This window comes from Branchiostoma lanceolatum, chromosome 12, assembly GCF_035083965.1.
Source record: "Branchiostoma lanceolatum isolate klBraLanc5 chromosome 12, klBraLanc5.hap2, whole genome shotgun sequence".
Classification (NCBI taxonomy): Eukaryota; Metazoa; Chordata; class Leptocardii; order Amphioxiformes; family Branchiostomatidae; genus Branchiostoma; species Branchiostoma lanceolatum.
The window spans coordinates 8,972,842-8,998,957 of NC_089733.1; the positions used below are offsets into that span (position 1 = coordinate 8,972,842).

At 40.4% G+C, this 26,116-nt stretch overlaps 2 protein-coding genes and 1 long non-coding RNA gene across 4 annotated transcripts; all 3 read left to right on the top strand.

The window, feature by feature from the left end:
• The first annotated feature begins 1,389 nt into the window (after positions 1 to 1,389).
• On the top strand, positions 1,390 to 4,099 carry LOC136446636 (uncharacterized). Its single transcript, XR_010757612.1, has 3 exons — positions 1,390 to 1,988; positions 3,418 to 3,506; positions 4,039 to 4,099. It is a non-coding gene; the product is annotated as an uncharacterized lncRNA (long non-coding RNA).
• Positions 4,100 to 5,636: 1,537 nt separating this feature from the next.
• On the top strand, positions 5,637 to 11,155 carry LOC136446030 (uncharacterized). Its single transcript, XM_066444298.1, has 4 exons — positions 5,637 to 5,746; positions 7,459 to 7,523; positions 8,108 to 9,924; positions 10,168 to 11,155. Exons 1-4 carry the CDS (start codon positions 5,695 to 5,697, stop codon positions 10,412 to 10,414), a joined length of 2,181 nt encoding a protein of 726 aa, XP_066300395.1. The 5' UTR covers positions 5,637 to 5,694; the 3' UTR covers positions 10,415 to 11,155.
• A 409-nt stretch (positions 11,156 to 11,564) lies between these two features.
• LOC136445963 (3-hydroxyisobutyryl-CoA hydrolase, mitochondrial-like) lies at positions 11,565 to 24,170 on the top strand. 2 transcript variants are annotated; one of them, XM_066444218.1, is made up of 14 exons: positions 11,565 to 11,680; positions 14,819 to 14,855; positions 15,435 to 15,575; positions 15,931 to 16,015; positions 16,590 to 16,670; positions 16,932 to 16,984; positions 17,273 to 17,351; positions 17,901 to 18,046; positions 18,430 to 18,516; positions 18,782 to 18,846; positions 21,187 to 21,268; positions 21,875 to 21,994; positions 22,285 to 22,318; positions 22,451 to 24,170. In XM_066444218.1, the coding sequence occupies exons 1-14, from the start codon at positions 11,655 to 11,657 to the stop codon at positions 22,579 to 22,581; spliced, it is 1,167 nt and encodes a 388-aa protein (XP_066300315.1). In that variant the 5' UTR covers positions 11,565 to 11,654; the 3' UTR covers positions 22,582 to 24,170. The 2 variants fall into 2 exon arrangements, with proteins under 2 accessions (XP_066300315.1, XP_066300316.1); XM_066444219.1 differs by lacking the exon at positions 11,565 to 11,680 and adding an exon at positions 13,669 to 13,698.
• Positions 24,171 to 26,116: the final 1,946 nt, after the last annotated feature.

Consider the following 26,116-nt stretch of genomic DNA (forward strand, 5'->3'; position numbering starts at 1 on the left):
AACCACACACAGGACAGCAAATCACTTCTCGACCTGGTCCGCTCCTTAAAGCCCCCGTCACAAATCAAGAAATTAGCTCGGCCGACTTGTCGGCGAGCTCCAAATGGCGATTTTCGGGCGAAGTACGACCGACGTCCTGTCGATTCTACGGGCTTCGGGCGAATTTTCGGAGCTCGGCCGACGTTCGCGTGTCACTGGAAGCTGCGCTTAAATTCAGCGAGGCCTCGGCGACGATTTTGGAACTCGCACAGCTCGTCAACAGTTTGCCCGTAGCTCGCCCGAGCAACGCACAACGCTCGGCCAATATTCGGGCGGGCATCCGACGATTTTAGACCCGATTTTTGGTCGGTCGGAGGTCGCCCGAACTCTTCGGCCTCGTGCGAGCCTCGCACGGGCCTTGTACAATAATCGGACGACCGTCGTCAGTGTTCCGGCCGAGTCATGAAAAATAAAGCGTGCTTCGGGCGAGCGTTGTACAGGTGTTGATGGGAGCTTGGACGGGCCTCGGCCGAACTCCTTCTTGTTTATAGATAAAAGGAAACGACAGTTTGGTTTATAACATAAGATGATAAATGATACTGCAATATTAACTAATACTACTTTCAACTTGTCGAAGAATGCTGCCAAACTTTTGTAATGAAAGACAATTCAATGCAAAGTTAAATTTTCATTAAAAAAAAAAATTACAAATAAAATGTTGACACCGAAGACAATGCTTCTTGTTTCCATTTTGGTATTGGTTTGGATGTTTCAATTTGTATATTAATGAACTGGGGCTTGACTTTTGAGCTTTGACTTCACTTCCTGCGTTTTTTCTCCACAAAATGACTAGTTGAACGTCCACTGAGTCATTATAGATCTATGTTTGTCTGCCGAGGCACGCCCAGGCGTCGGCAGGGCGTCGATAGGCTTGTCAACGGTCGGTCGAAGCTCGGACGGCGTTCGCCCGAGCTTCGGTCGATTTCTATTTGGTGAAAATTTTTGGATCGGGGTTAAACAACTGATCTGTTGACTTTGTGGCTCCTGCACTTGTATTTTAATTGGTCTATAACAAAATTCCTCTTTATGTGATTATTTTCAGTGTGCCCACCTACTTCACTTGTGCCCTACAGATTTGCCACAACTCAGAAAGTAAAGTTGGTCCAAATTTGAGATTGTTACCAGGCCATTTGATTCTGACTTCGTCCGTGTCCAAGAGATGGTACCGTCTTATGTGGGATTTATGATTATTAGCGTTCGACGGACGTCGCCCGAGCTCTGTTCAATTTGTGACGGGGCAGGTTTTCAGTGAAAAATACGGTCGACGCTCGGGCGAATTTGAAATTCGGCGAGCTTCCGGCGATCTACAAAATCGGCCGATGCTCGCATGAATTGTGACGCCGGCTTAAGGACATCTCGGGAAGCCTGTGCCACCTTACGCCACCGTCCCTGTCCTCATTTGACGGCCTGGTAGCTTATCAGGCTATCACCTGATTTATTTGGAGAAATGTTTACGTGGGGTCCGTAACGAAGGCAACCATGCGTTCCACCGCGTTCCTATATATATCTACAGGACCATGACAACATCAGACTTATACAATAGTCTCTACCAGACTAACCGCGCCGGCTATAGGGAAAATATTTGCCTGCATGGGGAGTTTGGCCATCGAGGGTTTCATTCGCAGGCCCTAGGATTGCAGATTGGACCCTCTCTGCGTAGCCGACTCTCTTCATATAATCCACTATATTTGGCCAATTTCTACTATTTTATACAACACCACAGCGATGAAGATGAGAGTTGTGATGATGTGCCTGGTCATCTTCCTGATCCTCGTGCTGAGGCAGACAGCGGAGGCAGCCCCGACACACAGGCCTAGTGTCGCTCCGGCAGAAGAGGACAGACCGACATCACCCCCTTCTGGACCTGTAATCCAGGCAGTCAGGCGGAGGTACAAGTGGCCGACATCTCGCTTCGCGCTCAAGGCACTCAGACTGAGACACAACTGCTTGTGAGTATCTTCATTTTTAGAATAATTCTTCTTATTTTTGGTAGTCCTTCGAAGTCGAAGATGACTGTCATTCACGGGGGATGTGACCTCATGTGGCTTCTCAGTCCGAAACTTGAGGCACACAGCCGTCCACATGTTGCGCACTTTAGAATAATTATAAACAATATAATACATTAGTTACAACAGTAGTTAAGTGGGGGACACTATGTCATAAATTGTAGTTAAGTGTGGGACACTATGTCATACATTGTTAGATTAGTTGACTGGGAAAAGTTGCAAATTGTTTCATTATTTTTGGGTTGCGCATGCTTTTGTGTTCACATGTACATGTATCTATAAATTTCATTGTTGCTGAAAATTCTAAATAAGAATTTATAAAACAAATATTAACAAAATATATATATGATACATTGCGTAGGACATGTCTCAAGGGGTTACAACCTTGACATTGTAAACATGTGCTAAATCTAAACAGTGCTTTGATTTCGCCAAACTTAGACACATCGTTTATTAGCTTGTTCTCATCTGATTCAAAACTTAATGTTTGCACTTGAATGATAGCGTGTCATCCACAGAGTGGCATGTGCTCATGATTCAAGCAGATGTTAAGAGGAAAGACTGTAGCGCAACGTTTTTGGTCTGGCTACTCGTTTTTCTTACAATGCGTGCAGTGTGCGCATGCGTCGGAAAAAAACGGGATAGTCTTGAAATGTTACGATCATCCCTTTTGCAACATCTGCTTGAAGCTAGCTATCGCAGTAGATTATCTGTTTGCACCGGTTACATGGAAGGGAAAAGTCTCATAAGGTACCCCAAGGCCGTCAAAGAATCCACATAAATCGCGAATGGACGGACACAGCAAACAGTTGTGTAATAGGGCAAAATACTTTTGTTTTGTTGCCTCGCAAAGTTACAGTTACTCTAGCTATGTACATACACATTTTTCTGACAAGTGATGATTGGTGGGTTCTCTGGTCAAGGACACGACGTCAATAGAGACCAGCCTTATCATGGTGCTGTCAAGACGTCCTATATATATACACAAACTGCCACCTGTACGTTGTCTACAGTTTCTATACCGACACAGCTATATAGAAACTAACTCATATACGGGATATTATCCGTATATGCGTGAAGACGACGCTATATATATATTCTTACTACTTTACGTTTTGGTAACGTGCTTGGTAAAACAGAATGGTTAAGTTTTTGTTAACTCATTCACAGACTTTGACCTGTATGTGCGTGGTATACATTTTCTCTTCGGACAGTTATATGGAAAATCAAATCGTCATTCATATATGGGATATTATCAGCATATATGTGAAGACGACCTATATGCGGTGACTACTTTAATTTGAGTTTGGTAACGTGCTTGGTAAAACTGGATGCAATGTGCATGCTAGCTAAGTTATTGTCTCATTTCCAGCCCCCCGTGGAACCGCGATTGTCAATTCAGCGACTCCATCATCTTCTAGAGAAGCCCGAAGTAGCCGGATCTGCCGCGGGAAGCAGACGGTAGGAAGGACATTGTGATTTTTACATTAAAGCCCCCCTCTCACTGGACCCGCGGCACGCTGGCGGCGTCACTGCGTCCTAAACTGGATTTGTGTTACTCTAGACTTTATAATGGGAATATCATTCAAAACCAAGTATGACCAAAAAGACAACAAAACACACAAAGCTTCAAAATATTCGTTTTTTATCGATGAAATTCGTTGAGTGCTTTGTCAATTCGACCGGCCGCAGCGACGCCGCCAGCGTGCCGCGGGTCCAGTGAGAGGCGGGCTTGACGTACACCAAAGACTGACAAGTGAAGGAGTGGATACTTCGTTAAAAATTTCATCCCACAAAAATGTATTTCTTCTTTCGGGCAATTTCTCTTTTTGTGACAAGCTTTGTACGATGAATATAAACCTCCTGTGCTATGCAAATAAGACACAAGCTGTGGAATGCTCTTGGCTATCACTGATGTTTTGGAAATTTTGCAAGAATGTTATCATTGATTTGAAGATTATCCCAGTGCCTAATGTTGTTTTATCTGGTTTAGGCCAGTTTCTCGGCAGGGAGAGTACAGAGTCGTTTCAGGGACAGATGCCTTTGCAGAAGATATATGATCCTGCCATTCCTGTATTGTGGAGTGGTTAAACAGTAATCCGTGAAACGGATAGGACATTCCAACATCGTTCAAAACAGCTTCAAGCAAAACAAGTAGCATACCACCTACATGTACATGTATGACGACATGTACAGTACAAATCCAACGCTCCCTTTTGGAGCTGACCACAGAAATACGTTAAGTTTTAGACATGTTCACTTGTAAGCCCAGTATGTAGGAGCATTTTGTACATATCCGACATTAAGATTCTACAAATTAGTGACAGGCTAGTACAATTGCAATTTTTTATATCTTACATTTATATTGCATCGTCGACATCATTTCAGACATAGAATAAAAGTTCATGATCAGTAGTATTTATTGTCTGATACAGCAAAGAGACTGCAGTTTCAATGTATATATTATATATAACTCATTGAGTAAATGAATAGTGATTAGCTGAAGACTAAGTATCCTAGCTTGCCAGTTGTCACCCACGGTATTGCAACACGCATTATCTTTACTACGAAGCAAAAGTTATTAAAGTTCAGTCTTCATTAGCCAAAAAATTGTCGGTGTCGGGAGGGAAGATCCTACATATCATATGACCATGACTTTCTCGATCGTTTTCATTGGTTGAATGCCAGTAACCCGGTCGAGTCATGATGATACAATTGTTCTTGAGACACTCACATCTGCTTAGAGATTGCCAATGGACAGATAACACTGTGATCAGAGATAATCTCCAAGCAGATCTACACGGGGCGCGAAAATCGTATATGCTAGCCAGAGAAGCCCCAGTCAGCCAGATAAGCTCCAGTCAGCCCCGTAGCTGGAGCTTATCTGGCTGACTGGAGCTTCTCTGGCTAGCATATACGATTTTCGTGCCCCGTGTAGATCTGCTTGGAGATTAGATCAGAGATACCTGTTGTTCTAATGTGATATATGTTTACAAACAACGTCAGAAAATAGAAATAAAACAACCATGATGCGTCAATTACTTTGTTGCCGAGTTTTATTCGATCCACGTTTAGCTTCGAAGAGGATATTACCACTTCAGTCGTCAGAACAACCAAGGAGGTTAAAATAACCTCCTTGGAACAACTCAGTAACGTTAAAGCTTTTTAGAACCGTATACGCTATTCAGAATCACTTGTAACGTTGTGTGGATAAACAGGGTGCCAATTGTCCCATGTCACGAACATATCCCTTTTAGACGTTATTACATTGTTACTACTCGTTTGTGAATTGGAAATTACCGAGTAGTTTTGTTGTCAGGTGTATTTAGCTTGGGGGCATTCTAACGCACGGGTCGCTACACAGGCATGTGCCATATGTATATCTCTGTGGGGGCGTATCATGTGTTTTCCTTTCTCTACTTTCACACAACCTTGGCAATGTTTGTTACTCTCGGGGTACATGTACATGTGAGAAACATTACGCTAAAATTTGATATTCTATCAGTTGAGTTCCTATCCGAGCATTGAATGTTGTGGCATATCTGGGTAGACACACTGCACACCCCTACAAAATAGTGCCCGCTACCGTGTCCTCGCATGCCGGAGCAACTTGCAGAACAAGTTTTCTTGGGACAATTAGTGAGACAAAATGGCGGTTCCTGTCGACTGCTGGTTGGTACTTGTGACAACCATAACGTTAGGTAAGTGATTTGTTTAAAAGAAACACCGTATTTCCTAAGAAATTCTTCTAGTTGTTTTAGTGGTATATGCGGGTCAATATGGGTGTCGGTCGAAGCGTACGCTTTCATGTATCAGTCACGCAATACAAGCCTAAGTTTTGCCGCAAGGGTAAAGCCCCTGTCACACTTGTGTTGTGCGTATATGCAAGTCCGCATGAGTTGCGTATTAGCAAGATTTTGTTTTGGGTTAAGTTTGCAGCCGAATAAGTCATTTCTTAGGTTCGATCACTAGGCTGCACAGCGGCGGGTCGAAGTAGAAAACAACTTTGTCCCCGCATACTTTACTTGAACCCCAAAAAAATGTTAATGAGCAACTCCCGAGCACTTCAATATACGCACAAGTGTGACAGGGCCCTACGTTCGAAGTGGTAACACTAACAAGCGGATTGCACGGAAAACTGGGATCACAGTGCTACATTTTAGTGAACTATGTTGATTTTTACGTTCTGTGTGGATGGTTTAAAGTAGGGCCATAATGAAAACCTCATTGCAGGAACATAACGTTGAGAGCAGTTAGTGTCAGAAAAGTATCTTAATTTTGTCGAACCTTTAGACTTATCATTACTACAGCTCTCATCGGCAAAATATTTCACCACAGATTTCCTATTTTGTCTGACTCATTTGTCAAAATTTTCCGAATATGATGTACCTTCTCTGCATTAGCGAGTCAAAATTGCATACCGTTGGATCCCAATAAGTATTTTTAAGTGCATCGCATCTTAGGTCTACAGCTAGAGCTAGACCTTGGGTACCATATTATTGAATTAATGTGCGCTTGCAACGAAGACAAGCTTAACACTTGAAGTATGTCAACTCGACTTAGATTATACTTAGACATAGAAGACTAAGACTAGAAAACTTAATTGTTAGGGCTAAGCATGTATGAGATCATCAGTTGTAACTGGTCGAACCACTCTTTATCATTACGTCAGTATGTACACAGTACGGGTTACTTCTGCTTGAGTTGAAGTCAGAATTGCTGCAGTCGTAAGATCCTTTTAAAGATACTAATTCAGAAATAAAAAGCCACAGGGGTTATAAAGGGACCAAGAACAATAGAAGGTTGTAAAGAATAATTGAAGACTACTTTGGTGACTCTTCCATAATTGTTCGCCCGATTTTAAAAGGTTATTTTCTCAGGTAAGCTTGTACATGCATTATCTCTTAATGCTTTGTTTAGAGTCAGCCCAATGTAATTATGCATGTCGTCACCTTTTGAGCCTTTTTGTTGAATTTGTTTTAGGAAGCAACCATGATGTGCTTTGGATACACAGTTTTAGGCACGATGAACATATGCTGAGAAGATACCTAGATCTACATGCATATATATATATATATGATACATGTGATATTAACAACGCTAGTGAAATGTACCAGACTTTGATTACAACATTACATTTCAAATTTTCTAAATCCACAAAGGGAAATTTCTGTCCACTAGGGACGAATTACTGAAGCTTTATGATGATGACAACACCTCTACGGTTCATAATGACAAAATATCCTAATTAACATCCAACTGGTGGTGCAGGACTATCGACACGTAGCTTTTTCTCTAGTGCATTGCATGCGTTAACCTTCTTGGCAATTAGTTGCCAATCAATGTGTTATTTCTTGAGGCAACGTTGTAAGGTTCTGAGAAGTGATTTTCTGTTGTTTTAATTTCTTTTCAGCCTATGTAAGCCACGCTCTCCCGACGTACCATGGACGCTCTGACGACCTGTCCAGAACCAGAAGGGTAACTGGAACATTGTTTATTTTTTTTGCTGACTTTTTTGGGGGTGTTTTCGTTTGTGGGTTAAAGAAAAGTCCTACCATCCTCAACGTGATGGGTTCGGCCAGGAACGTCGAAAGATTGTGTGCCCATCATCATTACACAACACATTAAAGCTATGCAAAGCAGCTTTACTGTAGTAAATTGCTCTGATTATAGTCAAATAGGTCAATTAGTCAATTGGGTCGTCCCTACTACATGTAAATCCCCAAAGGCAAAATAATTATGGACCAGCGTGTGTTTTTCTTTCTAAACTGGTACAAAATTATAATCAAACATTTGTGATGCGAAGTAACTACCCTTGAACGTTATTTCATTGTAGCTATGGCAAGCTCGATATTAAAGATGAAGTATTGATAAACTAACTTCGATAAAGATTACAAAAGGATGTTATCATAATAAGTATACACACGGCGCTGTCCTAGCCGCTATACATGAGTATTGTCAGGACATGTTATTAAGATAATACAATAGATTTGAAATGACAAACAATAATGGAATAATGAATGAGAAAAATAGACATCTTAATAACATAATTCTGTCTAAAGGATGCGGAGAACTCGGACCTCAACAGCGCCATCGACGGCATGCTCGCTAACGTGGAGGGAGTGCTCGGTCGCTTGCACCGACCGGAAAAGACCGAAGATGACCGAGATGAACCCGAAATATTCCGACACGAAATAAACAGAAAGGAGAACGAAGAACAATTGGATGAATTAAAAGCAGAGGACAATGGACTCAAGCATATTCTCGAGGAATCCAAGGAAGGTGAGGAAAAGAATGAAGAAAAGAACGATGCTTTGGAAGGCCTCGGCAAAGCTCTTGCCAAAGCTAACCAAGAAGATGGAGAAGGAAACGCTGCCGGTCAGAGGTCTGATAAAGAAAAGACAGCAGGAGACAAAGAAGAAGAGAGTGGAAATGGAGAGGAATCCGAGAAGGAAGAGGATGAAACCAAAGATAAGGAAGATGAAGATATCAGTGAGGGCGATGATGAGAAAAATGAAGAGGAGGGGACAAGACAAAAGGAAAATGAAGAAACAACTGACATAGATGTAGACCAGGCATATACTGATGTCCAAAAAGCGATGGCGGAAATAGAGGCCTTGCGAAGGAAAGACGGCCACGGAGACACAGAGAGAAAGGAGGGAGGGGACGAAGATGAGAAGGATGGAGAGGAAAAGAAGAAGGGCGGTGAAGGCGAAGAAGATAAGGATGATGAAGAAGGATCAGAAGAGGGGGAGGCAGTGGAAAAAGAGGAGTCAAGGAAAGAAGAGGGGGAGGGGAGAGAGAAGGATAAAGAGGAAAAGAAGGAGGGTGGTGAAGACGAAGAAGATAAGAATGATGAAAAAGAATCAGAAGAGGACGAGGAAGTGGAAAAAGAAGAGGCAAGGAAAGAAGAGGAGGGAGGGAAAGAAGATAAGGGAGGGAAGGAAGAGGAGAAAGAGAAAGAAGAGGAGGAGGGAAGCAAAGAAGAAGAGGAAAGCAAAGAAAAGGAGGAAAGCAAAGAAAAGGAGGAAAGCAAAGAAAAGGAGGAAAGCAAAGAGGAGGAAGCAGAAGAAGAAGAGGAGGAAGAAGGTGATGAAGAGGTGGAAAGTGATGAAGATGAGGAGGGGAAAGAAGACGACGAAGAGGAAGAAGAGAAAGAAGAGGAACAAGAAGAAGAAGAAGAGGAGGAGGAGTTGGCAGGTGAACAGAAAGGAGAGGCAAAGGAGGAAGAAAATGAGGATAAAGAAGAAGGAGATGACGAAGGCGATGACGAAATTGATATTGAAAAAGCATATGCCGATCTGAAAAAAGCAATGGCCGAAATGGACGCTATTCGCAAGAAGCAGCATGGCAGTAGTCACGCGGAGAATGGAGGAGAAGAAGATGGAGAGGAAGGAGAAAAATTAGTAGAAGAAGGAGAGAAGAAATTAGTAGAAGAAACTGAACAACAAGAAGAGAATGGCGATGAAGAAGGGGATGAAGTAGAGCACGAAGGAGAACTCAACGAAAACGAAGAGGATGAAGCAGAAAAGGGAAAAGAAGAGGACGTCGAAGGAGCGGGAGACGGTGAAGAAGCAGAGGAGAGGGAGGAGGAAAAAGAAGAAAAGGGAGAAGAAAAGGAAAACAAAGGAGGCGATGGAGAAGGAGAGGATAAAAGAGGAGGAGAAGATGAAGAAGAGAAGGAAGGCGAAGATGACGATGGAGAAGAAGACGATGAAGGTGCAGGAGAAGAGGAGGAAGATGAAGAAGAGAAAGAAGATGCCGGCGAGACCAAAGACAAGGAGGAAGAAATTGAAGACGATGATGATGAGAAGTCTGAAGAAAATAAGCAAGAAAAGGAAGACGAAAGCAAAGACGGTGATGACAAAAAGGAGGACAGGTAAGGGATAAACAAGCGCACCCCACGCTCACCTTGCGAGGCTACAGTGTTGCACGTTATCTATAATTACCATGCACAACGTAAACGTGAAAATTATAGTATACATTGAAAAGGTTAACATCAATGTATAGATGAATGCATGTGATCATTGAAAGTTCATCTGCGTTGGTAGAAATCATGCTGGATCAACTTGAGTTTAGCAGTTTTCAGGGCTGAGTTTTAAACAAGCTTCTTCTTCCTCAGCATTAGTTCCGAAGTCGAGAAGCAGAAGAAGAAACTCCTCGACACAGCTGAATACCTGATGGGCCTGGCCATGAATCCGGATGTCTCCAAGGAGGAGAAGAAGCGCCTTCTAGAGGACGCCGCTAAACTGCAGGAGGCAGCTCATGAAGAGGCAGTGGGCCCTGTTGAGTACGAGGGTGTGATGAAACAACACAGCCGGCCTACAGAACTAGACATGGACAATAAACATGTACTACTTAATATGTGAATAAATCTTACCTCGACAACATACGATACTACGAGGTGAATTAGAGATCAACTTTCTGTGTACAAAATCCTCATTTGTACAAAATCGGTGTACCTAATGTAAGAAATGATGATATCTGTATATAGTTATCTACCAGATTATTACTGAACAATACTGAACCATTCTTGTCACAAACTGGAATCGCGCGCGCGGAAATTATATTCTAGGTTACACCTGTTCATGATACAGAATTAGTAAAATCACCGTACTGAGTAGAGCCACTCGAAATGTGTAAGTGAAAGCAGGTTGAATGTTTGAGCCGGGTGCAGTTTAAGACAGTCCATAGAGTATTTTGTTGTAAGGATGTAATACTTGCTGTGTAATTGATATATAGACACTGTTGACGGTGTATCAAAGCACTTTTACTAGTTAAAAGTAGTCCGTAGCAAAGACGCATTGGTGATAATCCCGTGATGTTGTATTATGTTGCATTGATGATAGTGCGTGTGTTATGCCAAAAACATTAACTTGCCAACAAGACACATTAACATCGTAACATTTTCAACGACGTTCGATTTGATTGGTTTAAAATAATTGTTACAGTAGTGTTGTAGTTCAGTAGTCAAGTCCACAGAGAAGGGTCTTTATTGTAGTATTGCAGGCTTGTTGTCCACCGACTGACAATATCAAACTGATTAGAGCGTAGATGGCGAATAAAAACTACTTTAAAGTGATTGATGTATTAAATGCCATTTTGCACTATTCTGTGTTCAAGCTTCTGACTTCTTGTAAGGGTCACTTCAATAACGTTAACGCCAAACTGGGAATCTAATTCATTATTTCAAAATATCCTTGACACTCGCATTCACTGCTCTATGCAGGAGACTTTCCCATTAAAACTCTTCAAAACTTTGCTCCTCCCTTTGCTCACCTGGGTTTGTTGGGAACGAGAATGAACAGAATCTGGATACGAGAGCTGAATGAGCTCATTCAAGCTACGGGGGTGCAAAAATACAACGTACAACTTAATTTCTAAAAATTTATAAGCATTCATACACAAACTGTCTTTTTATTACACCTAATGAATGATAGCTAGTTATATCAAATTTATTTATGTGGCTGATTAAAGATTAGTAATCAACGTTGGCACCCCCATAGTTGAAATGGACGTTCCGTTCCATCGGCCTGCGAAGGTGACAGAAAACGTGTGCAGTCCGCAGTGGAAATTTCCAGCTCAGCAAAGACGAACCTTTCGCACAGGATGTCGTCTGTTGTCGTCATATCCAGGTAAGGAACATCAATTCTCGATGTCAATCGAGTTAAGGTGCTCTTTTTGGCCCAAGATTGAGCTGGGGAAGACACTGACATGTCGGGATAAGTAACGCCTAACGGTCATCGGTCAGTGTTTTTTTGGCTCTCCGTGCCAGGGTCACTTTTCATGTGTATAAACAGACATGTAACTCGAGAACTGATGACGCCTGTTCGCTCAGTCGTTAGCTGTGTGTTGTTGTTTTCGTTGTTCATGGCATGTAGTCTTTGTTTTATTTACGGTAATCTGATTGTAATTTTCGTAAGCTGACAGACAATAATTAGAGCCCCCCTCCCCCAACCCCCTCCTTTACAAGGCCCAACCCTCGCCACACCCTCCCCCCACCACTTGCTGTAGTAAAAACATGTTTAGAACATAGGACAACATGTCATTTTACCTACATTATAACTCTTTGGACTTGTCAGTTGTATGATGAGATTCACTGATTCTTCTAGTAACAAATTATGCAAAAAAAGTAGCACTAATCATTTGAAGCAATATAATTTTGTCAAGTGTAGCTTTTCAACTCAGGGTCATAATTCAGGACTTGAATGATATACTTAAACTAGGTTAGTTAAAGATATAAGTTCTGTTTTCTATAGTTTGTAATCTGAAATACCAGGACTACATCTACTGAATACTGTACATCTCATCTGTATTTGTACTGGACAAGACCCTTGCTAGGGCATTACATCCAGCCAGGTGTATATTCTTTTAACCAGATTTGCAGATTGCAAGACACATTTATAGTTTAGATTTGTCCTGTAATGTCAAACAATGGCCCTGATTAACACACATGTTTTCATTGCTATGGAACTTATTCACAGTTACAGGCAATGTCCATTTTCATGTAGGTGGGAAGTGTGTCAGTTCTGGCTTTCAAACATGTCCCAGATTCTGCTGTATGTGCTTAGATCCTCTGTAAAAATACAATTTCTAAAGGTATAAGATAATCATATATCAGACACTGATGCCTTCAAACGATTGATTGATTGATTGATAAAATAATATTCATGCTGCTGTGAACTCAAGACATTAAATATGCCATCACTAAAGCACAAGCAAAAGATCACTAGCAAAAGATCACAAAAATGAGACTCATATCTGCTTTGAAAAAAATATATGTGCTCAACCCATATGTCACTTATCAGATACATCTGCTGATAGTGATAAAGGAGGCACCTGTGTGAGGATGACAGTGTTATCAGGACAATCTGGTGCAGAAGAAGACTTTGATCTGTCTGATACAGATGTGGCTTTGTTTACAATGATGTCAATTTAATGCTGGATGTTGTAGCTAATGCAGTCTGAGTGCATTATTTCCAGCGTTTAGATACTGTAACAGTGCAATATTGATATACAGTATGCCGATATTGTATCACAGCTAATGATACTGTGACTGACATGCATTTAGTGCTAATTACAAGTGCAGCATTTTTCAATAATGAGGACAGCACATCATCGCAGGGATACATCTCCAGCTTTCAATTGTTTGGGAGCCGATTTTTTGATTTTCATTGTATATAAAAAAAATACATTTTCGTCAGTTTTAGCTCATAAAATTGATATTTTTGGGACGGAAAGGGTTTAATTTGTTTCCCAACAAGCAAATTTCCGTCCCGGGACGGAAGGACGGGTCCTGGAGACAGCCCTGCATCATCGTCACATGGTTAAAATCTGCTACTTACATTTACTTGTTCAAGGTATTGGTATTAGCTACATGTTAATTTTATCTGTTGATATTTAATGGCTAGACATTATCATGCCCATCTGAGGAAGAATTTTAAAACCATGATCTGACCACATTGAGTTTGACAGAAACTACATGTAGTAAGGAAACTTTTTTCACCCCTTCAAAACCTGTCCGAATGGTACAGTCATCTGACCTTTGACGCTTAGTTATAACCCAACGCTAGACAAACTGAACTTTTGACCCAGCCATACAAAGTAGGAGAGTTTTCGTTTGCTGCCATAAGCTTATTTTTTCTATGGATACGTAAGTATGGTACAATAACTAATCATCTTTTTGTCTAAACCTGTTCACCTATGACTACTCTTTATCTCTGGCTGCTAGAATTTAAAGCTACAAACAATAAGTGACATATAATGCAGTAAAGCTTTCGCTTGTCAGCATGAGCTAGTGGTTTTTCTAAATTCTAAGCATCCGGTACCTGCAGCTTGTACATGTATTGTTACTGCAGGTTATAGTGCTCCAGGCTATTTGGGTTTTGACTAGATGTTTTATTCTTTGTACAGCTCTTATTTGTTCAGCTGTGACTGTACATGTGATGGTACAAAAGCAGCAATGTTGAATGTGTTAGTTTAGTATAAGTTCAAGGATGGGCGGGCGAGTTTGTGGGGATATATCAGAGCCCCGCCTCCCGAGGAGGTTGTTGGCGTCCCGAGGGCGTAGCCCGAGGATGCCAACAAGCTCCGTGGGAGGCGGGCTCTGATATATCCTCACAAACAAGCCCGTCCATCCTTGAACTGATTTAGAGCACAGCCATCTGTCCGAAGCAAAGCTAAGCATACATATTGGGAAATAGTTTGACATATACACTGAAACAAACACAATATGCCAATATGAATGTTTGGGTTTGTGAGTCTCTTTTTAGAATAATCCCCAGTCCACATGTGGTTTTACTTCTGTGGTTCAGTTGAGGTGACTGGCGAGTACCAAGGAGTGACCATTATTTCCTCTCCCTTGAGGCAGAGGTGCTATAACCAACCTGGGATCTGGTCTCAGCCAATGGAGAGCCAGACTTTATGTTAGAGCACAGCCATCTGTCCTTAGCCAATCAGGAGCGGGTATTTTGCTGTTTGAAATCCACATACACAGCCAACAATACTACCTGCATGTCTGGTCCATGATGTCATGCTGGGGGAAGCTAGGCTAACTTTGTACTGCAGGCAACTGCACAACAATGACTGCTTTTGCCTTGTTTTAGCAAAAGTGCTTAGCATAAGTACAAATCCACCTTCAGTCACTTGTAAATATTTATGATTATTTCTGTTGGAGAAAAACTGGGGAAATTATGATGATATACTATTACTAGTATATTTTGTGTTGTAGGTAATTTCTAGATTCTTGACCAATTTTGTTTATCTTTGCACAGGCAATTATTCCGTGTACAGAGGATATTCCATCATCTGGTAGGTGACTCATTCTGACCAACGAGCTACATTTGTACATGTAGTAGCATCTTGATACAGTATTTGAATTATTGTAATATTGAGTAGTTTTGTTAAATCATGGCAAGTTGTGTTCAACACATTAAAGATTTTCTGCATGCTCCAACTGTACAATAGTTTCTGATAATCACATATCCCCAGTACAGCAGATTAGATCCTGCACTTTTGTAATTGTGGAATCCCCTAATACAGTTGTATGCCCTTATGTTGTGCCCTTTGGAACGGCACTTTACAAAATAAGTACCTAATTTCAGGTAGGGACGTCCCTCGAATAGGACGTTAAATGGAGGTCTCATGTTTGAGGAGAGCCACACCTAGAGCATGTTGAAAAACCCACCACATTTATCAAAAAGACTAAGTTTCCTTCCTGCTGTTAGTGGATAAAATCTTACTGTTGGGTCTCCAAGTCGATATCTTGAAAAGGGGATGGTCACCTGTCGTGACAATCCTTTCACAAATTGTGGTAAATCTCAACAGATTAGAATAGAATAAAGGGAAGAATGAAATTGATATGATATTTGTCCTTTTTTCTGTCTGCAGAGAATGTCCTCGACAGCCGCGGCCCAGCCAGAGGTCCTGATGGAGAAGCAGAGAAACGTGGGAGTCATCACCCTGAACCGCCCCAAGGCGCTGAACGCACTCAACCTCAACATGATCAGACTCATGTACCCACAACTCAAGGTCCGGTCATCACTTCAGAGTTATTTTATATGTCAGAACTAAGATAGGTGGCCCCATGGCCTAATTTTAGCTTATGCTATGGTCTTGACTTTTTGGTGGCAGATACTATGAGATAGCTTTTGATGTAAGGAAGAAGTGGTGTAAGCTTGGGGCCCCTACCAGCTTGCTCTGGAACTGCAGGGGCATTTTTGTTAAATTTTTTCAAGGAGGATAACTGAACAAAGGAACAACAGATTTTCAGGATATTTGGTATGTAGGTAGCTTAGACCAAGGAGTTTAAGTATAGATCTGTATTTGATCTCCTTGGTTGTATTGAAACAATTAATCTTTAAATACCTACTGATGTTCTCTTCAGGAATGGGAAGACAATGATGACACAGCGATGATCATCATGAAAGGTGCTGGAGATAAGGCCTTCTGTGCTGGGGGGGACATCAGAGGTCAGTTCCTCCTTACTGATTTTTTATTTTATTTATCTATTAGTTCAGCAAGTCCATGCCAGGGTTGCCCAACTAGCCGGGGGCTATTACTAAGGGCGAACCCATGTGCGGTCATAGGACTGTACTAGATACAGTAGATTCCTCTTTATTGGCATAACTGATTTGTCAGTGTATTTTATGCAATAGGAATAATCCATTAACCCAAAATGAGTGGCACTAAGGTAGGTAGGGCCCGTAGGGGGTTGTAGTGGTTACCAGGATGGCACTTCAAAGAAACACACACACTTTGTGTCAAATTGACCCACTCCCAAATTGAACCACTGACAAAATGTAACATAAGGATATTATCAGTTTATTTACACATGTTGAGTGCAAAGTATGGCAAACTTTCATGAAGAAATGTGTTGATTTCATAATTCTGTCATTAGCCTCTTACTTATTTTCGTCAGTATTGGACACTGCAAGCTAAGGCTCACCTTTTTGTTACTCTGGCTTTGTTGTAGAATGTCATTGTAATTGCTTAACGTTTATACCCATGTATACAAACATTAATCGTCTCGTCATCCCTCTATAGCTGTGACAGAAGCTGGGAAGGTTGGAGATCGCCTTGCTGCAGATTTTTTCCGGGAGGAGTACATCCTAAACAACGCAATCGGTGAGGTGTAGCTGCCTGATTCTTTCTAATAGATATGCATCATCATGTACATGTACTGTCAATTGTTGGAGTGGCAAAGTGGATGTCTGCTAAGAATATTCATAACTCATAACTCAGGCAGATATGAAGCTTTGCAATGAGAGATCCTTTGATAACCATATTTGGTGGTTAGTTTTGAATGTTTTGATCCCTAAATATGTTTTCAAAGAGAATTTTCAGTCAAGGAGATAATAATTTTCTGACTTGAATGTCTCCCTCCAGGCACCTGTCCTATACCTTACATAGCATTCATCGATGGGATCACCATGGGAGGGGTGAGTTGACTGTCAATCAATCAATCAATCAATCAACCAAGGCACCAATCAACGTGCTGCTTTGTATAACATCTTTCAGTAAAACAAGAATTTCTTGATTGAATCAGAATGTACATGATTTCATGATAAAATTGAATACAATAGAATGCAGTGTACCATACTTGAGATAAATGGCCAATTTCCCAGTAGAATAGATTTGGTGCTATGATTTATCCTTCAGTGCTCACCTCCAATCCTTTGGCTTGTTTTAGGGGTCATCCCTGATGTTTGATGATCTTTTTTCTGCAGGGTGTAGGTTTGTCTGTCCATGGTTTATATCGCGTGGCCACAGAGAGGACTTTATTTGCCATGCCGGAAACTGCTATTGGTAAGCCCAGATCCAAAGTCAAGTTAATATTGAACCATTTTCATGGTTTTTGTTTCATGTTTTTCAAACACAAGTTGCAAAATTGTTTTCTTTCTTAGTAATAAAGTGCTTTATATCAATATATCCCCCTCAAGTAATTCCATTATCAGTCAGTTCTTTATTGTGAACCACATTATTTTTGCGATTATTTGTCATCCTCAGATATAACATTGGGTTCGGATCCTGCCCCGTTGACATTGTGCCCTTGGACTTTCCTCACTTCACTCAGGTGAAAATGAGTACCTAACCGCGGATAGGGATGTCCCTTGGATAGGACGGTAAACGGAGGTCCCATGTTTAAGGAGAGTTACCCCTCAAAAATGTTTAAAAAGCAGCACACTTGTCAAGAAGAGTAAGGGTCCTTCCCGGTGTGAGTGGATCAAATCAACCTATCCGTATATATGCAGCTTGTACTCTTCAGTACAAACCTGGTGTGTTACAACAGGAGGTGGTATGGTATGCAAAATAAACAAAGAAATTTAAACGAACCATCTCCCTTCTCTCCCCCAGGTCTGTTTCCTGATGTGGGTGGTGGTTATTTCCTGCCCAGGCTGGGCGGTTCCCTGGGCATGTACCTGGCTCTGACCGGCTACCGGTTAAAGGGGAGGGAGGTCTACAAGGCCGGCGTGGCAACACATTACGTGGAGTCACACAAGGTAAAAATGATCACTGCAATTTTGGAAAAGCACGGGAAAATAGCTAATTCCCTTTTTAAATATTTCGACTTGCTGCTTTGTGTCCGGTTGAGTATCATGTGTGAATTGAAAAAGCAGGCTTTCCTAAAGCATTATTGTATCAGTGTATTTCCAGCATATCGTTTAATGGGTAGGTAGATATGTGGCTTCTAGTTTCTTAATTTTGTTCCTGATTAAGAAAAACCTCTGTTAGATAGCATTTTAAAGGGGATGTTGATCATGTTATATTCACACGGGGAAATGTTTGGTATCATGTACATGTATTGTCTAAAAGTTTATAGTTCACGTTAATGGTTAGAGTTACAATGATTTGTACAAGCACTGACTCCTTGTTGTTTTTCCAGCTGCCAGCGTTAGAAGAGGAACTGATGTCTTTGGAACGTTCCTCCTCCAAAACGATTGACGAACTGCTGACAAAATATCATAAAGAGGTGAAAGTTTAAAACTCCTGTTGTAATATGCAATATCAGGATAGGTTATAGCATTAGAAAAAGAAAGGAGCAAAGTATTAGTTATTGCTGGATTACTTCAATTTTGTCATAAAACAGACAAAAATTAAACTTCTTACCAAAGACTGCATGCCAGATGCTAATAAAGTAGACTTCGAAATAGTGGGAAAATAGTACATGTACTTGATCTAACGGTCTAAATTTGTTTTTAAAATTCCTTGTTTTCCAACTTTTTTTCCCATTTCAGACCAAGCGAGAGATGCCAGAAGTGCCAGAGTTTTCCTTGGAACCTCACATGGACAAAATCAACAGGTAAGAAACCACCTCACAGAATCCATTCTATGATACTGTTGGCACAGTTTATACATAAGTTGTGAATGGATGAATAATCTAGCTTGAAGATACATTTAAACCCAGTTTTCCAGAGGGTAGCAGTGCACAAAGAGGCAAGCGTCTCTACAAAATGCTTTTTTTAAAATACAGGCTGTGTCCAGCGGAGTTTGAATGTCTGCACATTTTGTAGGCACAGGTTGTAACTTGTACATGATTTTTTTGGACCCTTGCATTTCCCCTTTTATGCATCTCTACCTTTTAACTTGATGTGCTGGTGGCTGCATCCTGAAGATATTACAGGCTAACAGTTTCCCACAAAATGTTCTTTCCCTTGATTTTGCCTTGAGCATGCTATCCTGTTTACACACAGTTTTTCATCTTACCTTTAATCAGTTAAATGCGATCTGCAATATCTCATGAAAATTAAGATAAACCATCCACATTGTTCAAACACAAAGTACATTTACATTACAGTTCAAATTGATAAATTGATGACAGCAATGACATCTACAAATGAAATTTGTTACATGAAAGCATTTGGGTCTAATGTCTTTGGGCACTTTCTTCAAATTCTATCTTCAAGGATCTTCATGTGATTGTGTTGTATCATAAGAAAGCTGTGTGTAAATAGTGTTTTTTTAAACATAACCCTCTTATTACCTGTTTTGTACCGTTGCCTGTTTCCTCACTTATAACAGAAAATATGAACGATATCTCATTAAACTGACCTGCCTGATATGTAATTAGAGGAACATTGTGCTTGACATGAGCTGTGATACATGCATTGGTTTTTTCACTGTTGAAAGTTTCAACATGTCAGGGCTCGGAACTTAAGTCTCAAACATTACTCAATACATAAACCTGAAAAATCCTATGATTTCATAATCAAAAACACTTGTGTTGAAGAAATTATTTCAGTCAAAATCAGCTTCTCAGAAATACAGTACATATAAAAGAATTATTTCATGCAAGATAAATTTCCATTGGTCAACATATGTGTATCATTGAACACATTCTCAGTGAAATGTTTCACAACCTCATTTTATACAAGAAAGCAGTATTTTCAGTCTTATGTATTCAATCTGGGTTCATTGCCTAAAAGATAGTGTCTTATTCATACAAGAAAGTGTGTTTCTGAACGCCCCTGCATTGGCTGCTAGTTCCGAGGCCTGACGCTCTGTTCTAACCAGTTCATGTTATTATCGCAGTTTGCAAGTAACCCAAGCACGTTGTAGGTGGGGATAAGGATGGTAACAGCCTTTTTTATTTAATGGCTGAGGCGCAACACAGTCTCTTCCACCGTCTGGCCAAGGAAATCGGTAAAACAGTTTTTCTCCGCCAACCGTGTACCGCCATATTTCTTGGTCTAGACCCCATGGTTAACTCTCGTCCGGTCAGTTTCGTTTTCCTGTGAGAAAATGCTTCTACAGACCAGCTCTTCTTAAATGTAACAGATATCAATGAGTACTTTTACCAATATGAAAATTACTAAATGTAGAGTGGCTAGTGGTTTTGGAACTTTCCTGTGTGTATTCTGTGGTTTTGTGCTATAACATGGGAATCTACACTAGAAAATATGGTCAAAGTACATGGGCGCCCTCTTTCCTTGGTAACAAAAAAAAGTTAGATATTTTCCACTCTGATAAATTCTACTGTGTTACTTCATGTCAAAATGTTTCTTTTAGATATTAACAATCCAAAGTAATACAGTGCATTTAAGATTTTATCGGAAATAAACTTTTTTTGGCAATTTTGATTAGCAAATGGGGGTAGGGGGTAGGGTATGTTTAGGAAAGAGTCTTTGAAAGGTCAAATTTTGGTTTTTGATGCTCATATTTAAATGTAGTTGCAAAATATATATTAGACACTCAGGTTAATTATGTAGTTATTATAACAATGCTACATTTTTATGGTCAAAGGGTTGTCTAAGGGACACGTTAGTTGATCATCCTTTTTGGTCGTATCTTTTTCGAAGGGAGATTTTTTTTAGGCATAGGGTTAATAACACATGTAGCTATAAGGCTCTTCTATAATAGTTCTCAAGTTGTCCAGCTACTAGCATATCCCTCTTAGGCTTTTACAGGAGGCTGAACCATGATGGAGAATCAACATGTGAGAACTATCGTCAACGTTACTTACATGTGATATTACAGCCTACAACTTCAAGTGAGTGAGTCGGCACGTTTCAGGAGACAAGTAGCAGAAAATGCGTCACTAGTCTAGAACTAGCTCTGCAGTATTGTTACTATGTATATAACATGGTCATATGTATCCTTGATGTAACCTTCCATTAATGATACCCTCTGTGTGTGTTTGTAGCCTGTTTTCCCCAGACAGTGTAGAGGAGATCTTTGAGGCTCTGATGAGAGATGGGTCGGACTGGGCCATGCAGCAGTTGGAGGTGAGTGTATGACTGGTCAAAGCGTTTGTATCTTTATAACGTAGATGTATATCCTGTAAATTGCCTAATGGTATATCAAACCAGTTACATGTGTACTTACACTTGGTAAGCTGTGTACCATAAGTAGCTGAATGGTATGCACTTAGTTAGACATGTTAAGCTGGATAACTTATTAGGAACTTATATAAATATCAAACCAGCTACCACGCACTAGTGCATACCATCACTAAGTATGGTACATTTTCTTATGTTCTCGAGGAATGAGTTTGCTCAAAATCCCCTCCAAAAGATTGCAACCCTTAGCTGTAGCATACAAGTTGGAGTTCATAACAGCAAAGGCTGGAGTAAAATTCAAACCTAAAACTTTTGTGTTACATTACTGTAAATCCATTTGATATAATAATTGCTGTCAGTAATTTTAGCAGTTGTGGGAAAGGGTTCATGGCATTTAACTTAAATTCTAAGTTCTTGCCTCAGTAGGAAGAATTGTAGAGGTTGCGTAGTGACCGTGAAAGTCGATAAAATTAAGTTATCGTTAACAAATCAAGAATTACATTATGTCGTATCTAGTAGAGTCTAAGAGTCTTTTCTCCTTGTATGTGTCAGAAACTGAAGAAGATGTCGCCCACCTCCATGAAGATCACCCACAGACAGCTGTCCATGGGAGGCCACCTGAGTCTACAGGAGTGTCTGCAGATAGAGTACAGGATGAGCCAAGGATGTGTGGTGAGTTCTGGTGGCCTAAAGATGGAACAGAGAGGTTTTTTTTCTCCTTTTTAGATGAGATGGAGAAGATCATGCTATTTGTGAAAGAGGGCCAATAAGTTGTACTGATGACAGATGAATTATATGTCAGTCATGCTTGCAACAGTTAGTGGTTTATGTATAACTCAGTGTGCATGTGTGTGTGTTTGTATATTTGTGTGTGTGTATGTTTGTATGTGTTTGTGTGTGTGTGTGTGTATTTATGTCCATGCAGCTCACTCAGTAACTTGTTCTCTTTGTTTTACTCACAGAGAGGTCATGATTTCTATGAGGGAGTCAGAGCTGGTGAGTTTTGCCATTATCACCCAACAAAATTTTTGGCTATTACATTTTTGGAATGCAATGTATATTGTACAAATAGCATTAGCTAAATCCTAACCAAAATGAGTCTTGATTATAGTGTTCATTCTCTTACAGTTCTCGTGGACAAGGATCACTCGCCAAAGTGGAACCCCAGCACATTGGAAGGGGTGACGCCCCGCATGTTGGATTCGTACTTCGAGCCTATACCGCTCTCCTATCTGCCCGCCACGGAACTGCACCTGTAAACAACGTCAACCAGGGACGGTTTTGTACTTCATTGGAGGACAAAAGAAGGACTGCTACATGTACTTACACAATGCCTACTCTGTGACGTACATGATCGAGAAAAGATAGTGAAAATTGCAGTTGTTGATTACATCAAAAGATCATCGCACATCGTTCCAACTGCCTTTTCTGTAGGTCTTGATGTAAAAGCCTTTCTGCAGTCTTTGCCTTTACATCTTTTGATCTTCATCACTTAACGATATACTAAGTGTATCTGCATATTAAGATAATAAGACCAGGACATTCCTGCGATGAAATCTTACTAAAACCACCCTTAATCCTATGTTCTTGCAGATTAAGTAAAAGGTAGGCCACTCAGGTTCTCAAAGAACCATCCTGGTTTAATGATCACAATGATTAAGTACACTGTTCATAACTATGCTTCAGTATGAATAGGTCTGCCATGAATTGACTTGTAGACATACAATGTTGGAAACAGAAAACGAAAAAGTTATCCGAAGGAAACTTTTCACTATGGATCACATGCTATAACCTAATTGTATTATATGTCCATATATAGCACTACTTGTAAATCTCCCCTTGTATATTATTTCTTTCATTTTATGATGAGTTACATGTAAGAGAGATGTGCCATTGTGATGTGCAGATACGATGTGCCAAGGCAAGTGCTGATTGTTTTTTTCATGACAGTGCTTGTACTGTACTTCCATTTATTTCCAGCTCTATCAAGCCTTATGGACAGTCGAGTGTGGGCCATTTTCATAACAGCTGTACTTATCTAATTGTAATTTGGTTACCTTTGATATAGAATGACTCTGGGAATATCTAATGATAAATTTACACATTTCCATATCTTTGAAAGATACCAGTTCGATGAAAAAAATCCTGATGACCAGCAGCACAAGTTGACCTGAAGTCTAAAGAGGGTGTCTCACTGGACTGGGACTGTGTCTGATTGCGCCAAGTTATTGCACCGACTTTGCGAATTTTCGCCAATTTTCCGTTGCCGTCACACTGACGAGCAACGCACAGGTAAAATGCGTCACATCTATGAACAAAATGGCCGTGCCTGGAATTTCACACTCTCAAGTTTTGACTCCAAATCAAATACAATATTACATTATTGGAAATCACAGCGTTGCCACTGAACTGAAAACCAATTGGTGAACGATGATTAAAATTCATCCAAAAAAGATTTGCATTGATTGCATCGCTTTGTGCCATTTTGTGCCAATTGCGCATTAAAGAATTCACAATTTCAGGCAACAAATTGGCAAGAGTTTGAGCCACTTTGCAAATGTCTTTTGCAATTTGAGGCCATTGTGTGCAGCCCAGTGGGATACCCGCTTTAGAATCCAATGTCTTTTCAAACTAGAGTGACGACTGGCCAGTATTGATAATTTTGGTATGTGCCTGATGACATTTGTTGGTAAAAATATGTGAGTTATCTACCATGTTTGGAACTAACAAAAACTGTAAATTTGACATAGTGTACTGAAGGAGCTAAGTTGGACAGTTTTGTAATATTCTGGCATCGCTGCATCAGATAACAAACGCCTTTGGAAATAAAGCATGGTCATGACCAGGGGATGATGTGTGATACTTGTCTAGGATGTTCAAAGAAAACACACTTAAGATGTCACGTTTTCCTAGACCTTTCATATGTTGCAGAAGCTGTATGATTGGGTCCTCACTTAAGGTAATAGTAGGGTATAACACTTAGTATAGAATAGTTTTAGACAATCACTTCACCTTGAGGAATGACTTAGACTTAATCTACAGGAATATCTTAGACCTCACCTACTGGACCTACTGGAATGAATTAGACTTGAAATACAGAAATATAGGACTTGACCAACACTACAAGAATATCGTACTAGATTTGATCTACATGCCATTCAGTATTCCAGACTTAGAACTGGACCACAGAAATATCTATGACTTAGAACTGACCCAAAGCAATATCCAAAAGCCCCCTTCACACTTGTGTGTAATACAAGTCTGCATGAGTTGCGTATTAACATGTTTTTGATTGAGGGTAAGTTTGCAGTCAAAGAAGGCTGCACAAAGGTAGGTCAAAATAGAAAACAACTTCTTCCCTGCAAACTTAACTTAAACCCAAAAAATGTTAATGCGCAACTCATACGCACTTGAATACATGCACAAGTGTGACAGGACCCTAAGACTTTGACTTGACCCCCAGGGATATCTTAGATTTTCTGCTTTTCAGTAAGATGTAATTCTGATGACAAGAATTAGGAAAAAACATACTTTATTTATTTAGAACTGGCGACAGCAATGTACATGGCTTAAGTCATTCACATGAGGCCGGGGCTGAAACAGTTCTTATCATTATTATTGTACATCAGGCCAATAATCAAATAGTCCGAGAGACCTAACTTCTAACACTTCATAGGTTTTGTGTACCAAAGTACTGGTACACCAATGCAAATTAGTCCTCATACCAGTGTAGTAGGCCAGAATATTCTAGCCATCCTCCCAGCAGGCCTGATATGCTCGGTTCATTACCTCCCATAGCGGCCCTGCCCTTTCAAGCCTGTGAACTCGCTTCTGGCGACGTCACCACCAAAACAGCTTTCAGCCAATCAGAGGGTTGGCTTAAGCTCATCTAGAGCAAAAGCGCAAAGGACGCAGGGATGATATCAACCAATCAGGTTATCTTACATCACTACTTTGGGTTCAGAGCAAAAATAATGGCTGTTTGTGCCAAATAAGGCTAGCTCATTAATTACTCAACTGTCAATAACGTCGACAGAAGCAAGTTCACAGGCTTGAAAGTGCAGGGCCACAATGGGAGGTAATGAACCGAGCATATGGGGCCTGCTGGGAGGATGATTCTAGCCAGGGGTACAATCCAGCCTGCTATACCTGTACTAAGCTACAAAATCTAACTTGCAGCTTCTTGTTCAGCCATGTTTAGCAACTTTAATATCTAGATCCTCTGAGATAAACATCCTTCCCATAAAAATGCTCTTTCCCTAATTACATTGTTGTACATTTAATTGATCTTAGATAAGTTACAACTGTGAGCCTTTCACAAATAAACCTTACTTAAATCAAGACATTTTGGAATATGAGGAAACAAATGGATAAGTGACAAATGCACAAATGTCATTAGGCTGATCAGCCTAGGTGCCTAACATTCTTTACATGTGATGTCAGAAGTACTAAATTGTGGCATTTTTACAATACCAAATATACATAATTTATAACATGTAGTATTCGTAATGCAGCAGGCTTCAGAAATACAAAGTATCACAACTCATTGCTACTAAGTACAGTAGGGGCATTATCACTAAAAAGCTCCACACAACACATGGAGTTAGATGTACAAAGGTTAGGTGTGACAGTTTGATTTAAAGGCATCAAGAGCATTTCATGAGGCTTGAAATTTGAATTGAAAAACTCCAATTTCTAGTCATTCCTACACATAGTAAGTTTCAATAACAATATACCATTACATATCGACATTAAAGGAGCAAAGATACGTATACGATGTCGTTGTGAGGTGAG

Excerpts from the sequence above, each read along its gene's own strand:
- LOC136445963 (XM_066444218.1), top strand. The coding sequence starts at position 11,655 with ATGTCGTCTGTTGTCGTCATATCCAG. Across the intron at positions 14,856-15,434 it reads AGAGGATATTCCATCATCTG|AGAATGTCCTCGACAGCCGC; the intron begins GTAGGTGACTCA and ends TTCTGTCTGCAG. Across the intron at positions 15,576-15,930 it reads TCATGTACCCACAACTCAAG|GAATGGGAAGACAATGATGA; the intron begins GTCCGGTCATCA and ends TGTTCTCTTCAG.
- LOC136446030 (XM_066444298.1), top strand. The coding sequence starts at position 5,695 with ATGGCGGTTCCTGTCGACTGCTGGTTGGTACTTGTGACAACCATAACG. Across the intron at positions 5,747-7,458 it reads TGTGACAACCATAACGTTAG|CCTATGTAAGCCACGCTCTC; the intron begins GTAAGTGATTTG and ends ATTTCTTTTCAG. Across the intron at positions 7,524-8,107 it reads ACCTGTCCAGAACCAGAAGG|GATGCGGAGAACTCGGACCT; the intron begins GTAACTGGAACA and ends TTCTGTCTAAAG.